At 39.4% G+C, this 18,465-nt stretch overlaps 1 protein-coding gene across 1 annotated transcript in view; it reads left to right on the top strand.

Moving 5' to 3' along the window:
* Positions 1-1,038: 1,038 nt before the first annotated feature.
* ELP1 (elongator acetyltransferase complex subunit 1) overlaps positions 1,039-18,465 on the top strand; it is a 77,808-nt gene continuing 60,381 nt past the window's right edge. The window contains exons 1-6 of the mRNA XM_069105943.1: positions 1,039-1,423; positions 4,965-5,127; positions 8,274-8,426; positions 9,971-10,052; positions 11,042-11,122; positions 11,813-11,898. Of these exons, the coding sequence (XP_068962044.1) occupies positions 4,978-5,127; positions 8,274-8,426; positions 9,971-10,052; positions 11,042-11,122; positions 11,813-11,898 (552 nt within the window). The 5' untranslated portion in view covers positions 1,039-1,423; positions 4,965-4,977. The remainder of the gene's footprint in view (positions 1,424-4,964; positions 5,128-8,273; positions 8,427-9,970; positions 10,053-11,041; positions 11,123-11,812; positions 11,899-18,465) is intronic.

Here is an 18,465-nt window from a genome sequence, read left to right as displayed (position 1 = left end):
AGGCTTACTTTTATACCCAAGTTTTAGACATTCAGCTAGGGGGAGAGGGGATGCTCCTACTTGGGCAGTTAACCATCGAGAAGAATGTTAGGAAAGGGGAAGCAGGTGTGTAAGGGGAGGCAGGAAAGGAGCCACAGGTGTATTGGGTACTTTACAAAACAGTTGGGATGTGGTCACAAAGCAGGAAACTTACAACATTCCACAGACATTAAGGTCAGACAAAACAAGGTTTTCTTGTCCCCAGACAGAGCTGCCTGTTACTGGGCGTATAAAGATTTAGGCAAGGCTCTCATTGTTGCTGTGCAGAAGTCAGTCATATCAGGGTCATTTAGAGTCTGACAAGACTAAGCAACAAGCGTTGAGTTGAGTGTAGGAGCAATTGGTGGGGTGAGGAGAAGGATGCTGAGTGAGAATGAGGGTATGTAAGCTTGGAAGCTGGGAAACCCTATTAGGCTCTCATGATGACAATTCTCAGGAGAAGTAAGAAGGCAAAGACCTAGGATGTTTGGTAATGTGGAATAGAAAAGGTCCCAGGGGGGTGGCTGGGTGGCGCCCTGCAGTCAGGAGGACCTGAGTTCAAATCCAGCCTCACTTAACACTTACCAGCCGTGTGACCTTGGGCAAGCCACTTAACCCCAATTGCCCTGCCTTCCCTCTTCCAAAAGCAAAAAGAAAAGAAAAAAGAAAAGGTCCCATAAGACTCAGGGATAATGTAAACTCAACCCCAGCTTGGCTACCTGATTGGACGTGGGGATGCGGAAGAGGGAGGGTTGCCGAAGTGTCACCACCTAGAGCCTGCAGCAAACTTCAGAGCCCGCCCAAGTTCGGGAGGTGGTGGCCAGAGGAAGGGGGCCCATGGGCAGTTCTTCCCGACACTGCCCTCCCCGCCCCCATCCTAAGGAACCTCGCGCCAGACGGAGCAGGTAGTTCTGCATTCAGGGTCAGGATGTGGGGAGAAACCACCACGCGTGCTCACACCTCATTCCAGTGCTTCTTTTAACGCCCCGCCCTTTCCCTGGAAGTCATCACGTGTCTGGGCCACAGTCTCAGGTGGTGTTGTGGTCACGTGTACTTCGCCGTGGCCATGCTTGACTGGGGTTAGCCACTGGATCCTGCTCCTCTCCACCTCTCTTAAGGGCTTTAGCCCCGACCTCTCCCGGCAAGCCCCTCGCTGGCCCTAGAAACACTGCAGAACTGGTGCGCGTGATTGTCTGCCGGAAACCAGGAAAAGGTCCGGGCGCGCGCGCGCGCACTTGAGCGAGGTCGGTGTCGCGAGCCCCAGCGGCAGCGCCTGCGCATCAGAGGTGCGCGACTCTTCTGGGTGCTCCAGTGTGCGTGCGCACAGAGGGAAGCTGTGCGCGTGGCTACAGGCTAGGCTACGACGGACCTTGCCGGACTCCCTTTAGAAAGAGAGCCGCTTCAGGTAAGTACATGCGCAGGTATTTAGGATGGGGGGGAAGGGGGAGGGTGTTTCTAGTCATTTGGGGTCCATTCCTGAAAAAGAATGAGTGGGTTTGGGCGCGGATGCATCCGCAGAGGGCGCGTGCGCGTTCCACCCCCTCCTCTCGCGTGAGCGGCTTTGCGCGTGCCCGCTACAGGAGGAGACTGGCTTTTCGGGGGGCGCTGGGGGTTCACCTTGAATTTTCACTACGTATGCTCCCTGGGCTAACTGTTAAATGGTACTTTGTCTTCCGCCTCATTGACCCCAATGCTGTCTATAGCTACACCCGGGAGGAGGCGGCAGAGGGGACCGCCCCATTCATTGATGCCTCAGTTCCCCCATTAATGATTGTGGGGCGTGGGGCGTGGTCAGGGAGGGAGACGCGCGGAGTTGGCTGAGACGGGCTCCCGGCCTCAAGGAGTTGGCCATCTATAGGGGAGAGACAACATTCCAACAAGTAACTAATCCCAGGCGGAGTGGGCTCGGGAGAAGTATGAAGTGCTGTGTAGATTAAGTTCGGGGAAGGAAGAGGTTACTAATGCCCAAGCATTAGTGCCCGTGCTGAGCTCCCTGGCATCCTTTAAATCCCAGCTAAAATCTCATCCACGAGAAGCCTTCCCCAACTCCTCTTAATTTTGGTGCCTTCCCTCTATTAATTATTTTCTATTTATCATTTATATAGCTTGCTTTGTATAAAATTTATTTGCATTTTGCCTTCCCCAATTAGATTATAAACTCCTTGAGGAAAGGGATCATCTTTTGCCTCTTTTTGCATCCCCATTGCTTAACACATAGTAAGGTCACATTTGGACTGGACTTTAAAGGATGGAGATAGCATTTGAACTAGGAGAATTGGGGGAAAGGCAGAAGTAGAGAGGTGAATGAGTGGGGGGTTGGGGAGGGAGATTGTTAGGAAACTGTGAGTGTAGGGGATGTAAGAGGGAATGATGGGGCAGGGTGTGGTATAGTGGAAAGATCAGTGTCTCTAGAGTCAAATCCCATATTTGCCTTTCATGCCCTCTTTGACCTTGGGGTAGTTACTTAATCTTCCCAAACTTCAGTTTCCTTATCCACTCCCCAAGTCAGTCTCAGTTAATATGCATTTGTTAATCGGTCTCCTTGTGCTGGGCACTGTGCTAATTCTAGATCTGGAGTTCTGGTGGGAAAATGGAGCTGGAGGTATACATTTAGGAGGCATTAGTCACTATAAGTGTGCTGAGTGACTGAATGAAAAAGTATCCCCTTTTTCTGTCTTTGTCAGTGCATCTGAGGGTTAGAAGAGTGAAACAAGCCAGTAGTAGTGTTGGAAATTCAAATAGAGACCCCAGAACCCCTTGGGTTGTACTAGGCAGCCTCTAAGGTCCTTTTCAAAGCTCCCTACCTATGTTATATCTGTTTTGTCTCATGAAGCCCTTAGAAGTAGATACTATATCCCTATTTTGCAAGAAAGGAAACAACTTCAGAGAGCTTGAGTGACATGTCAGGGATTTCACAATGAGTCACCCATCAGATGTAGGGTTTGACCATAGTTCTTCCTGATGGAGCACTTAAGCCACATTTCTATGATATGCTCTATCTCCTTTAGAAGAAGGATTCTTAACCTCTAGGGTCCATGAAACCAGTAGGTTTTTTTTTTTTAATACTATGTATTTTTAATAAATTTAAAAATATTATTCTGAAGATGTCCATAGACTTTACCAAGTTGCTAGGTATGTGTACCCCTGCTCTAGAAGGAGCAAGTCATGTATGAAGTATTACAGAGAGGTTGATGAGGTCCAAAGAAAGGCCTTTGGATTTGGCCATTAATAAGCTGTTCGTGACCATGGAGCAAGCATGATGGGGAGAAGGAAGAGTTAGAGAGCAAGGTATTCATGAAAAAATGGGTAGTGAGAAAGTAGATATGGATAGATGGTATTTGGGAATTTTTTGCTTTTTATTTTTAAGAAGTTTGGCAATGAAAGGGATGAAAGATGGGTCAGTTTTCTGGTTTAGAGTGCAATTGTCAGAAACTTTTTAATGACTTGGAGAGGTCAAAGTGTATGTAGGCTAATGATGGTGATAGTAGCTAGCATTTATATAATGCCAGGCACTGTGCTAAGCACTTTACAATAGTTGTTTCATTGGATGGTCACAACAACCCTGGGAGGTAAGATGTTATTATTTATCTCCATTTTATAGATGAGGACACTGAGGCAAATAGAAGTCAAATGACTTATCCAAGGTCACAAAGCTAGTAAGTATCTCAAAAGGAACTAGTAAAGACAAACCATCAACCGTTCTAGAGGTAACAGGAAGAAGGGTACAGTCAGAAAGATCATTAGTCTTCTTTTTGTGGTTGGTGAAGCTGAGAAGTGCTAAGAACATGAGGGGGTGAGGAAAGGGTTTGTGAAGACGCTCCTGTCAGATGGCTCTGAATTTTCTCATCAAAGTAGGAAGCTGTCATCTTCAGTAAATATGGGGAATGGGAATGAGGTTGGAAGCATGAGTAAAGAGGAAAAGTTTGGAATAATAATTAGATTTTGGATACATGTAAGAGGTAAATCAGTTGCTTGTTTTCAAAGAACAGATGGGGTAAAATGTTTTGAAATCTCAAAACTATTGGAATTTTAGTGCTTACTGTTCACTTCTGATGTAAAATTAGAACTTTCTGCTATTCTCTAACTAAAAATCTTAAAGTGATCTGCACAAAAAATTTACTGTATTTGATATTTTTAAGTTTTAAATTTGATATCATAAAGGTCAGTTTTTAATCAGTTCAAAAGGCTTCTATCTCCTAAGCAGTCTTTTGGAATTTTTTCATAGGATTAGATTGAAAAAAAAAAATGCTTATTGGGAGGATCTAATTATTTTAAGCAACTTTTTATGAGGTCATTGAACTCCTAAGACATTTTTCAGAGCAGTAATTTTATAATGCATCTTATCCAGCATAATTTGTATGTGTATTCATTTGAGAATTTAAGATAATAGATTTTATTTGAAGATTACCTCGGAAACCATGAGGTCCAATGACTTCCTTTTCCAGAGAAATTAAGTGACTTGCCCAAGGTCGTGCAGTTTTATTTTCTTTTATGTAAGAGCGTATCTTTTATCACGTATGTGATAATATGATTATATTAATTTAGTTTTACTTAAATAAACATCCATAGGTAAAATATGTTTTAGGTGTTTTCAGTATTTGAAATATCCCAGGATTTTTTCAGTGCTAAAGAAATAAGAAATTCAGAGATTTGCTGGTTTTAAATGGCAAAGCCAGAAATAGATTTTCAGTTCCTGGCCATCTGCTATATGGCTCCATATGATATGGGGGTGGGGGGAAGAAGAGAGAGATCATGTGTTAGTGTGTATATGTGTGTGTGTATGTGTGCAGTAAGAATTATAACTACCTGATTTTATTTCCTTATTCTTTTTCCTGATGCCCATTTACTCATAACTATGAAGCCCTTATTGTGACTTAAGCTTTTTATTTTCCTTTTTTGATTTGATCAAATGCTGCTTAAGTTTGAAAGTTTGTTTCTCCCAACAGTTGTTCATTCACCATGCGCAACCTAAAGTTACTTCGGACCTTAGAATTCAAGGATATTCAGACTCTTGGGAAACCTCAGTGCTTTTCCCTCCGGACTGATCAGGGGACGCTGCTCATTGGCTCAGGATATGGACTTATAGAAGTGGATACTGTTGCAAGAGAAGTGAGTCATTGTAGGAGAATTTTATGTCCTATTGTCATAGCTTTCTTCTAAACTTTCTCCAGTTCCTTCTCCAGGTTCTAGTGGCATCATTTTAATTGTATGGTTTTTTATTCTCCCTTTAATGAGAAGTCCCTACTGATTTACTTGTGTCATAAAAGGTGTAGTTATTTCAAGTCATGGTCTGTTTCCATTCTCTGTAGACTAGTTGGCAGAAGTTTAGCCCAAGATTCAGGAGATATATGTATATATGTCTTTATAGATATGATTGTGTGTGTGTGTGTGTGTGTGTGTGTGTGTATGTATGTAATCACTATTCCATTTCCACCAAACAAATACTCTTTATGGTACATATTCTTTTTTTTTTTTTAAAGCAATTGGAGTTAAGTAACTTGCTTCAAGCTTACATGGCCAGGTGTTTCTGGGTGGGTGCTAATCCAGGGTGAGCCTGGATTTGATTCCCAGGTCATCCCGACACTGAAGCCGGTGCTCTTATTTGCTGTGCTACCTGGCCGCCCCCATGGTACATATTCTTAACATGTTTTGAGTAGTTACATTCTTATTTTGTTCCATATCCCATAGAGACTTTAATGGGGGGAAGAGAGATAACAACCTTTTGATTTATTGGTGTTATAGCTGCATATTAGAGATAACTACTTGTTTGAATTGTTGAGTGAAATGGCATACACCTTGTTAAATTAATATATAAATGTGCATTTTGCTTTGGGAGGGCTTGTGGGTCCCAAAATTGTTTCAGAAACTGGTAGAATTGAGGACTGATTGTGAAATATGCCCCTGCCTCTTGGAAGAGAAGTGGTGGACCATAGTCATGATGTGAGACATGTATTTTCAGATCTGGCCAATGTGTTTATTTGCTTTTCTTTACTATATTTATTTGTTCCAAGGGAGCGCAATTCATTGGGAAGTGACCATACCTGAAAAAGAAAATATAAACTGAAAGAAACTGCTGGAACCCAATTTTTTTCTTCTTTGAGATTCCCACGCCACTCTTACAAACAAGTATTGAAGCACTGGTGTTCACTTTAGTTCTAGTACCACTGATTATAATTTTTGGACAGTTAAAATCAGACTCTTAGTATTTTTGAGTTGAAAGGGACCTCAGGAGCTATGTAATACAACCTCGCCTGATTAGTCTTGCCAGGAAGTTCATTTTGCTTTTGGACAGTACCAATTTATTAAGATCTTTTTCCCCTTATGCCTAGTTAAAATGCTTTCTACGGCTTCCATGGTTATTCCTAGATCTGTCATCTGGAATAAAGTAGAACAAGTCTTCCATTTGACAACTCTTTCACATACAAAGACAGTTACCAACTCTCTAAGGCTTTCCATTTTTGGTTAAACATATTCAATCCCTTTAGCCAGTCCCTCCTGTGGCATGGATTAGAATCCTTTCACCTTTCTGGTCCCCTTCTTCTGGACATCTTTTGGGTTTTCCATTCCTGAAACTGAAATGCTTTTCATTTATCCAGATATTCTAGATGTGCTCAGGACAACAATGCAGTACAGCGCTCATCTTCTTTGTATTTGCCATATCACACTTATATGAACTCATAGTCTGCTAACATCCCTAGATCCTCTTCATATCAGTTCTTCTCTAGCTGTATTACCTCCCTTCTGTACTATGCAGTTAATTTTTTTAAAAATTTATTTAGTCTTTCACTTTCCCCAGTTACATGTAAAAGCAACTTTTAACAGATGTTTTTAAAACTTTGAGTTCCAGATTCTCTCCCTTCCTCCCCACCCTCCCTTCATTGAGGAGACAAACAATTCCGTATAGGTTTTGTGTGTGTGTGTGTAGTCATGCAAAATATATCCATAATAGTCATGTTGTGAAAGAAAACATAGACCAAAAAAAAACCCAGCTCAAGAAAAATAAAGTAAAAAAATATACTTCAATCTGTATTCAGACACTATGAGTTTCTCTGGGGATGGATAGCATTTTTCATCCTAAATCCTTCAGAGTTGCCCTGGATCATTGTATTGCTAAGAATAGCTAAGTCATTCACAGCTGATCATCTTACAGTATTGCTGTTACTTTGTACCCAGGACATTTCACTTTATGCAGTTAATTTTTAAAGGTCTAAGTGGCAGGACTTCATATTCATTCCGATCTTTTTTTAAAAATTAAATTAAGCTTATTCTACCCTTCTAAAATCTTTTGGAATTCTAATTGCATCATATGCTATATTAGTTATCCCTCTAGGTTTTATTCCAGCTGCTGATTTAACACATATACATGTTATCTATTCCTCTCTACAAGTCACTGATGAAAATTTGAAAGAGAAAAGAGCCAATAGAACTTTATTGCACTCCTCTACAGACCTATCCTCAGGTTTACAAAAATCCATTAGTCACTACCCTTTGGGCCCAGTTTGGGTTTCAGTTAGTTCTAAGTACACTCAAGTATCATCATTTACAACACATCTCTTTTTTTTCTTCAAAGATAGTGTTAGATACCTTCTGTACATTCTTGCTGAAATTCACATTTGCTATACCTATAACATTCATTGGATATTTCCATTTAATAACGCTCCCCAAAAAGAGAATGAGGTTGATATTGATGAACATAACAATCACCTCTGGAATTTAAGTGAATTTGACTTAAATTATCTACTTTTCTTTAAAAAAAATAGGACATTTGCCCATCTTCAGTTCTGTAGCACCTCTCCTGTTTATCATAGTTTTTATTTTATTACCCTGGGATGTAATTTGGTTGGACCTCTTGACTTGAACTCACTGAGAACACCTGAGTACTTACTACAGTTTCTGCCTAAAACAAACAGGATTGGTTTGAAATAGTGGGAATCCTTTTAACTAGGTTCTCTCTTCCCATCATCCTACTTTCTGCCTTTTGGGAGTTGAACAGTTAGTCTTTGTGCTATTTCCGCTTTTACCCAGTTTGAAGACAGAGCTTATTACCATTAGCTTGCCATTCCTCTAAGATCTCACTGACTCTTTACTTGTTCTGCTCTTTCCCTTAGCAGAGATTTAAATTTTCCCCAGTTGAAGGTATTTTATGAAACTTCTGTACTAGTAAAGCCATTAAATATTGTTTTATGATTTGAGTGCTCTGTGCTCTTTTGAGAGCCTTGTTTTCTCATTTGTGTCTTCTTTTCTTTGGCTAAAAGATAACCTGTGAGATTCCCTTGCTGTCAGAGGGCTATCTGCCAGAAGATGGCAGTGGCTGCATTGTGGGTGTCCAAGACCTGCTAGATCAAGAGTCTGTGTGTGTGGCTACCGCTGCAGGAGATGTTCTACTCTGTAATCTCAACACTAGCCAGGTAAAAGGAAGTTGAATCAAGATCTGCAGTCAACCTGAAAAGTGGCTTAATGTGTCCTGTGTTTATAGTAAAGATCTTGATTTGAATCAGTTACAGTATTCTTGGAAGTATATATTTTAGAAGTTAATTGTCACTGTATTCCATTTTGTGACCTTATACTTAATAGAGTTGCCATCTTGGCTCTGGCAGTGTTTAGAAGCTGGGGTGGGGAACTTGTGGCCTGGAGACCAGAGGTGGCCTTTTAGGTCCTTGGGTGTGGCCTTTTTACTGAGTCCAAGTTTTACAGAACAAATCCTTTTATTAGGGGAAATTTGTTCTGTGAAGTTCAGATTTGGTCAAAGGATTGCACTTGAAGACTTAGAGGGCCACTTGGGCCTCAAGGCCACAGTTTCCTCACCCCTAGTTTAGAGGGTATTCTTTGGCTAGAACCATACAGAGAATTTATATTGCCTTCTATTGACAAATCATAGAACTTTACAAATAAGAATATTACAGTATTGACAAGAGCTATGCCTTGTGCTTGTATGTAGGTTGACCATTTCCAGAAAATGTGGCCCTAAGTTGCAACTGATTTTTAGGTCTGAGTTTATTTATTTCTTTTAAATATGTAATGTGACAAATTTTTTTTTTTTGGTCATGAATAATACATCAGTGGTACAAAGTATTAAGACTAATGGGGTAAAAGGTAGTTTCTAAACTCACTTCATCTTCCTCTATTTTCAGATTGTTGATGTAGTAAACTTTCTTTTTTAAGTATGTAGAGTTCCTCCCCTTTTTACTAATAGTGTTTCCAGATTAGTGACCTGGCTTCTCTAATCCTTTTTTCTCTCTTGTCTTTTGTCTCTTACCTCAGCTATATAAATTGTCCATTATAAATCTTCCAGGTTATTTTATGATCAAAAGTGTATTGGATTTCAAATTTTATTTAATTCATTCCAGTAAGCATTTATTACAGGCCTGTCAGACATTTGTGCTAAGAATACAAAGACAAAAATAAAAGAGTCCTTGTTTTCAAGGAGTTATGTTCTTTCCGGGGGTTGGAGGAAGGTGAGGAATAAGGTGTACTTAAATAAATACAAAATAATATTGCTTTGGGAAAGAGCCCAAACAGTTGGGAGTGGAATGGAATTAGGAAAAGCCTCATATAGGAGGTGTTAGCTGAGCCAAACCTTGTAGGGATCTAGGGATTTCAAGAGACTGAGATGAGAAATGGAACATGCCAGGTATGTTTCCACAACTTCCACAAAAGCATGGAGGCAGGAGGGTCAGTATTGTACAATGTACAGTAGGTAGGTCTGTTGTACTGGAATGGAAAGCTTTTAGAATCAGCTCCAAAAGATTGATAGGAGCCATCTTGGACAATTTGTATTGCTTATTCCTTTATTTTAAAAAATCGGGTATGATGCTTAAGGATTGTTTTAAGTTTTTTTTTTTTTTGTTATTTTGATTAGGGGCTAGGAAACTTAAATAAGCACTCAGTTTCTCCCAGGTTGTGGTCATTTGCACTTCATCATTTCACTTTTCTTTTCCCCTGTGTGTTTCAGCTGGAGTGTGTTGGGAATGTTGCCAGTGGTTTGTCTGTCATGAGTTGGAGTCCAGACCAGGAGCTTGTTCTTCTTGTTACAGGTTGAGTTGTCACAGTTTGCCTACGTTGACCCTCTCATAAAGTATTCTAACTCAATCTGTTGAATGTTCAAGTTCTTTCTTTAAAAAAACAACACACACACATACACACACACACACACACACACATATATCAGAAGGAATACTTTGGGGGGAAAGTAGCATAGCATCATAGTCTAGAGGGAATCTTATTTGTGTCCTTAGAGCTATAGCACAGTGTGCTGCTAAAACCTTATTTTATGAGTTTGTGGAAAGGGAAAAATATTTTAAGTGTGTGAGAATGCAGTGTATTGTTCTAGGAGAATTACTGTTGATAAATCTCAAGATGCTGTTTGTTTTTTTAACTATTTGAGACTTAATCCTATGTAGCTAGTCTAGTATTTCAGATCTATGAATTTTGAGATGCCAAAATGAAAGATATCCTCATCAACAAATTTTTTTAAAGTCTTATTTTTCCCTTTCTTATCTGTCTGTATCCCCTATGTAATTGTGTCTGTAAACAGATAACTTTTAATAATGTGTTACCAGTTTCCCAAATATTCTTTGATAAATAGTAGTCATTGGTATTCATGGAACAGAATTGTGATTCCTCATGGAATTACAGGGATAAGCACATGTTTGCACCCAAGTGTATATATGAGCACTAGCACTGACAAGTTAATGGATGAAAGGAAATAGTAAACTATATTTTGAGTTCTGAGGAAGGAAAACTTAGTAGATAGAGAGCCAGCCTCGAAACTAGAAAGAACTGGCTTCTGATCTCACCTGGGACACATGCTAGTTTCTAAGTGCTCTAGTCACTTCTAAAAATATCAGTTAACCTCTCTTAGTAGAGGGATCTCATCACTTAGGAGCTATGTTTCAGTATGAAATCACAAGTCTAGTTCCCTTTCCTTTTGATTACTAAACATTTTCCTTGGGGAATAAATATTGTCTTTAGGGAATAGCTAAAACTTGGGAAACAAAACAATTTTTTTTTCTTTTCCTCACAGGCCAGCAGACCTTAATTTTGATGACCAAAGACTTTGAACCAATCATTGAAAGGCAAATACATCAAGATGATTTTGGAGAAAGTGAGTACGAGTCTAACTTTGAAATGCCATTTTATCTAAGGCTTTGAATTTTTAAAGTTGGGCACTATTGACTTTGTTTTATTATAAGCAAATGAATATCAAATTAATGACTGAGCATGTGTGAACAGCCATTAGTGAATGACTTAGAGACAGGATCCCTCCTTGGAAACTTATCTCCTCATTCACCCTCATCCAGGAGTAGTCTCAGAGTTGGTTTCTTGGGCAGAAGCCCAAGGGAGGGAGAGAATTTGGAACTGGAAATAAAATTGAATTAAAGTTTAAAAAAATCAAGAAAATTGAATGGTAGCTGATGAGTTGAAAGCTTGGAAATGGTAAATTTCATTTTTATTTTTTCCAGTAATTTGCTTTGTTCATGGATATATAATTTTTAAGAATGCTCACTTGTGGTGTGAGATTAAGATTACTGATACCAGGAAGATTGTTAGATGAATCTCTAAAATAGTTTTTAAAGAACAGAGCAATAGAAAGTGCTTCTTTAAATTCTGCATAGTAATAGGTATGCATATTAAGAAACTAGGTATTTCAGATAAATTACTTTGGGTCAGTTAAATGAGAACTCTAAAAGCTCAAGTAATTGCTGATTAATAGCTTAGGAAGTAATGGAAGTTCTTATTGTAATTTATTTAGCTTAATTGTTTTATCTTTCACATTTTCAAATTTAATCTCTAGGCAAATTTATCACTGTTGGATGGGGTAAAAAGGAGACTCAGTTCCATGGATCAGAAGGCAAACAAGCTGCTCATCGCAAGCAAATGGTAATGCCTTTTTGTATGATAACATCTCTCAATTAAATAGGGGATAGTTATGAACATGCAAAGGTGATTTCTTTTCTAAGTTATTTCTTTAATTTAATTGTACTGATCAGACCCGAAAGAGTGAATTCCTGGGAGTGGTAAATGTATAGTGGTAATAGATATGTTTCATAAATATAAAAGTATTTTATGAAAATCCTTGGTATCTGGCTGTAAATTATTTGTATATATGTAGTATAATAAAGCTTCAATTCTCTGGACCTGTTGAAACCCCTGAGACAATGAGTTTTGTCATGTTAAGTTTTCCCTAGATAACTGAGGTTTAACCTTTTTAAGGATCAGAATTTTAGTAGGGTGTTTGTAGCTATGTTGCATGTAATAGGCATCTCCTTAGCATCTTGAACTTAAATCCTACTCTGTCTTACTTGTATGAAGTTTGTGGACAAGGAAATGTTCCTCTTGTTAAGAATTTGTAAAGCCTATGGAGTGTTCACCATTAAAAACATAATGAAGGGAAAAGAACAGTAGACGAAGAGTCAAGAGACTTGGTTTCTAGCACTAACTCTGCTATCAACCCACTGTGTGATCTTGGGCAAGTCATTTAACCTTTGGGACCTCAATTTGCTTCTCTACAAAATGAGGAAATTTTACTAGATGATTTACAATTGCTGTCTAAAGTTCTAGCAGTCTCTGATGACACTTATGAATGTATTTGCCACTCTCAGACCATAGTTTTTGTAACCATATTTGGATTATTTGACTTTGAACAGAATTCCAAGACTAAAAAAACTGTGACAATTGTATCTTGTATATTAAAAAAGAGACCAAAGGGGCGGCTGGGTGGCACAGTGAAGAGAGCACCGACCCTGGAGTCAGGAGGACCTGAGTTCAAATCCGAACTCAGACACTTAACACAAAAAACTAGCCGTGTGACCTTGGGCAAGTCCCTTAGGCCCAATTTCCCAACCTCGCGCCCCCCCCCAGGGCCGGTGCTCTCTTCACTGTGCCACCCAGCCGCCCGAAAAAGCAAAAAAATAAATTTTTAAAAAGAGAAACCAAACATTTATTTTAACTATGTACTAAATACCATTCTAAAAACTGGTTTTAGAAATACAAGCAACAGTCCCTGATTTCAAGGCACTTGTGTTCTAACAGAGAAAGACAATATATGAAGGGGCACTGGAAAGGATACAGTGCCTGTAGCTGCTGAAAACTTGGGTTCCTGTAAGATAAAGTGAAAACTTACTTATCACCAGAGTGGATGAAACCAGGTCAAAGTCCAGGGTTCCAGTGAGAGTGAAAGAAGATCCCCAGAGGGATTCCAGATCAGGAGCAGCTGTGGCCGTTTCCAGATTTATCAATACATAGATGCGAAGGACAAGGTGAGAGGCCAATGTAGTCTGGACTTTGGGACCCAGTAAATGGGAGTGCGTGGCTTTTACCCCCGGGGTGAGAAACTGCTGAGACTCGAGCACAGCCTGCCAGCGCCGCGTGGCGGCTTCAGCTCCTGGCCTGCAGAGTGTAGGGGGACAAAGCACCAGTCTGAGGGGTAATAGCTCTTGCTTTAACCTGCTTGGATCTGGATTGCAGTCTAGGGTGGAGGTCTTGGGGTGTGTGTCCAGCTTGCCAGAGCATGTGGAGACCTCAGAGAGGGCACCCATCTAATACCTCTGGCAGCGGAGAAAACCCCAGCGTTTGGGACGAAAACTCCCCTGTCTGGTGGCACAGTCCTACTGTGGCAAAAAGCCCAAAAGTCAAATAATTGAGCGGCAAAATGAGTAGGCAAAGGAAACAAAGCAGACAGAAGATTCCAACATTACACTCCTATTTTGGGGATAAGAAGGAGCAAGGCATGGAACAGGAGGAAAACAGTGAAGTCAGAACTCCTGCACCAAAAGCTTCAAAGGAAAATACAAGCTGGTTACAGGCCATAGAGGACCTTAAGAAGCAGATAAGAGAAGTGGAGGAAAAATTGGGAAGAGAAATGAGAACAATGCCAGAAAATTATGAAATGAGAGTCAACAGCCTGACTGAAGAAAATAATACCTTAAAAAACAGACTGACTCAAATGGCAAAGGAGGCTCAAAAAGGCAATGAGGAGAAGAATGCCTTAAAAAGTCGAATTTGCCAGATGGAAAAAGAATCTCAAAAGCTCACTGAGGAGAATCATTGCTTCAGAATTAGATTGGAGCAAATGGAAGCTAATGACTTTATGAGAAATCAAGATGCTGTTAAACAGATCCAAACAAATGAAAGAATAGAAGGCAATGTGAAATATCTCATGGGAAAAACCACTGACCTGGAAAATAGATCCAGGAGAGATAATTTAAAAATTATTGCACTGCCTGAGAGCCATGACCAAAGTAAGAGCCTGGAAAGCATCCTCCAGGAAGTTCTCAAAGAAAACTGCCCTGATGTTTTAGAACGAGAGGGCAAAATAGAGGTTGAAAGAATCCACCGATCACCTCCTGAAAAAGATCCCAAAAAGAAAACTCCTAGGAATATTATAGCCAGGTTCCGGAATTCCCAGATTAAGGAGAGAATATTACAAGCAGCCAGGAAGAAACAATTTGAATATTGTGGAAACACAGTCAGAATAACCCAGGGTCTGGCAGCTTCTACACTGAGGGATAGAAGGGCCTGGAATGTGATATTCCGGAGGTCAAGGGAGCTGGGATTAAAACCAAGAGTCACCTACCCAGCAAAACTGAGTTATCATATTTCAGGGGAAAATATGGTCATTCAGTGGAATAGAGGACTTTCAAGCATTCTTGATGAAAAAACCAGAGTTGAATAGAAAATTTGACATTCAGATACAAGAAGCAAGAGAAGCATGAAAAGGTAAACAGGGAAAAGAAATCATAAGGAACTTATCAAAGTTGAACTGTTTTTGTTTTGAAGCAATCGGGGTTGGGTGACTTGCTCAGGGTTACACGGCCAGTTGTTGTTTCTGGGTGTGGTGCTGGGTATCTGGGCCCGGATTTGATCCAGGTCATCCCGGCACTGGAGCCAGTGCTCTTGCTTGCTGAGCCACCTGGCCAAAGTTGAATTATTAACATTCCTACATGGAAAAACAATAATTGTAACTTATGAAACTTTTCTCAGTAGTTGAAGGGATTAGAAATATATATATATATATATATATATATATATACACACATACATATATATATGTCTTTATATGAGGGTATGCGGGCATATGAATACATATGTGAATGTGTGTATATACGTTTACAGGTATACATAGATAGAGGGCATGGGACCAATTTAACAGGAAGGGATGATACTTAAAAGGTGAAATTAAGAGGTGAGAGGAATATAATGAGAGGAGATGGGGAGAGACATGGGGCAAACTATCTCATACAGAAGAGGCAAGGGAAAATGGTTACAATGGAGGGGAAGAATAGGAAGGCAAAAGAGAATAGGTCAACCTTATTCCTATTGAATCTGGCTTGAGGAGGGAGGGAAATACACACTAAATAGGGCATCTCACCCTCCAGGAGAATAGGGGGGAAGGGGATGTGAGGGGGGGATGATGGAAGGGAGGGCAGGCTGTGGGGGAGGGAAGTTAGAAGCACCCACTTTTGAAAAGGGACAGATCAAAGTAGAGAATAGAACAAGTGGGAGGTGGGATAGGAGGGAGGGAAATATAGTCAGTCTTTTACAATACATCTACTATGTTATTGTTTTGCATTAGCCGCACATGTACAACCTATACTGAACTGCTTGTCTCCCCAGTGGGGGTGGGTGGCAGGGGGGGAAGGGAATGAATCTGGAATTGAAAGTTTTAAAATCAAATATTCAAATATATATATGTGTTGTGTGTGTGTGTATACTATTATTAATACTATCTTACATGTAATTAAGAAAAAAGATATACAGGCACTGAGGCATAGAGATCCACTGGAAAAGTTGAAACGGGTATGGGAGAAAATATGGGAGAGAGCAGATTGGAGGTTGGGATATCCTGTGGGACTGCTGTTTTGGGGGGATGGGTGGGGGAAAAACGGGGAGAAAATTTGTAACTCAAAATCTGGCGGAAACGAATGATGTAAATCAGAAGTTAATAAAGCATTAAAAAAAAAAAGAAATAGAGTGGTGGATCAGTATTAGGTACATAAGACACAGTAGTCAATGACTATAGTAATCTAATGTTTGATAAATCCAAAGACTCCAGCTTCTGAGTTAAGGACTCAGTATTTGATGAAAACTGCTGGGAAAATTAGGAAATAGGAAAACTAGGCATAGACTACTGTCTAACACCCTATACCAAGATAAAGTTAACATGGGTGCATGATATAGACTTAAGAGATGATACCATCAGCAAATTAGGAGAGCAAAGAATAGCTTACCTGTCAGATCTATGGAAAAGGGAAGAATTTATGATCGAACAAGAGATAGAGAACTTTATGAAATACAAAATGGATAATTTTGATTACATTAAATTAAAATGTTTTTGCAGAAACAAAACTGATGCAACCAAGATTAGAAGGAAAGCAGAAAGCTGGGAAACAATTTTTGCAACCATAAGGCCTCATTCCTAAAATATATAGAGAACTGAGTCAAATTTATAAGAATATAAGTCATTCCCCAATTGTTAAATGGTCAGAGGATATGGACAGGTAGTTTTCAGAGGAAGAAGGTAAAGTCTGTAATAATGTGAAAAAAAATGCTCCAAATCACTGTTGATTAGAGAAATTCACATTATAACAACTCTGAGGTACCACCACATCACACCTATCAGATTTGCTGTTATGACAGGAAAGGATTGATAATATTGAGTTGTGGACTGTTCCAGCCATTCTGGAGAGCAATTTGAAATTATGCCCAGAGGGCCACCAAACTGTGCATACCCTTTGATCCTGATTCAGCTATACCACTTCCAAGTCTGTATCCCAAAGAGTTCATAAAGAAGGGGAAAGGACCCACGTATACAAAAATATTTAGAACAGCTCTTTTTGTGGTGGTCAAGAATTAGAAATTGAGGGGATGTCCATCAATTGACTCAACAAGTTGTTGTATGTGATTATGATGAAATGCTATTGTACTGTACGAAATGATGAGCAGGATGCTCTCAGAAAAACCTGGAAAGACTTGCATGGGCTGATGCAAAGTGAAATGTACTGTGTACAAAGTAACAGCAATATTGCGGGATGATTGGCTGTGAATGACTTAGCTGTTCTCAGGAATACAACAATCTAAAACAGCTCTGAAGGATTTATGATGAAAAATGCTCTCTATCCCCAGAGAAAGAACTGATGGTGTCTGAATGCAGATTGAAAAATACTTTTTTTTAAAAAAAATTTTTTAATTGGTGTTTTCTTTGACAGCATGACTATTATGGATATGTTTTGCATGATTACACATGTATATTGAACTGCTTACCTTCTCAGTGAAGGAGGGGGTTGGAGACCAAGGAAGGGAGAGTATTTGGAACTCAAAAGTTTTAGAAACTAATGTTGAAAATTGTTTGTACATGTAACCAGGGAAAAAGAAAAAGAAAATACTAAAAAAAAAGATGATGATCAGGTCAACTTCAGGAAAAGCTGGAAAGACTTACATGAACTAATACTTCATGAAGTGTGCAGAAGCAGGAGAACATTGTACACAACAACAGCAATATTGTGTTGATGATTAACTATGATAGACTTAGCTATCCTCATCAATACAATGATCCATGACAACTCTGATGAAAAATGCTATCCATTCCCAGAAAAAGAACTGATCGTGTCTGAATACAGATCGAAGCATACTTTTTTTAACTTTATTTTTTTGAGGTTTCTTTTGGTCTGTTTTCTTTTCACAACATGACTTACAGATATGTTTTGCATGACTACACATATAATCTATATCGAACTGCTTACAGTGAGGGAGGTTGTGGAGGGAGGGTGTGGAGAGAGGAAGGGAGAGAATTTGGAGCTCAAAGTTTCAAAAATGAATGTTGCAAATCATTTTTATGTGAAACTGGGGAAAAAGAAAATAGTAAAATACAACATGATGAGCAGTCAGATTTCAGGAAAACCTGGAAAAATTGACATGAACTGGTGCTTCGTGATGTGAATAGGACTAGCACATTGTACACAGCAACAACAACATCGTGTGTTGATTACCTATGATAGACTCAGCTCTTTTCATCAATACTGTGATCCAAGACAATTCTAAAAGAAGACGTGATGAAAAATGCTAACCACATCCAGAGAAAACTGTGGAGTCTGAATGCAGATTGAAGCATACTCTTTTAACTTGTTTTTGTTTTTTCTTGTGTTTTTCCATTTTCTGACTCTTCTTTCACAACATGACTAATGTGGAAGTATGTTTAACTTGATTATGAATGTAAAACTGATATCAGATGCTTGCTATCTTGGGAAGGAGGGAGAAAAATTTGGAACTTGAAATTTTATAAAAATGAATGTTGTAAACTATCTTTACATGTAACTGGAAAAAGTACTATTAAGGAAAAAAAAAAGAAACACTCTACTTCTTTAGAAGGAAATCTTTTAAGTGTCTTTAGCAATGAACTGTTCCCCTTGCTTAAAGTAAGCCCTTGGTCCTAAAATGATCTTTCACTAA

This window comes from Petaurus breviceps, unplaced genomic scaffold (genome assembly GCF_028583685.1).
Source record: "Petaurus breviceps papuanus isolate PSGF00001 unplaced genomic scaffold, PetGlider_PUasm1.0 138, whole genome shotgun sequence".
Lineage (NCBI taxonomy): Eukaryota > Metazoa > Chordata > Mammalia > Diprotodontia > Petauridae > Petaurus > Petaurus breviceps.
The sequence above is the reverse complement of the archived record's forward strand: the minus strand, read 5'-3'. Positions and strand labels throughout refer to the sequence as shown.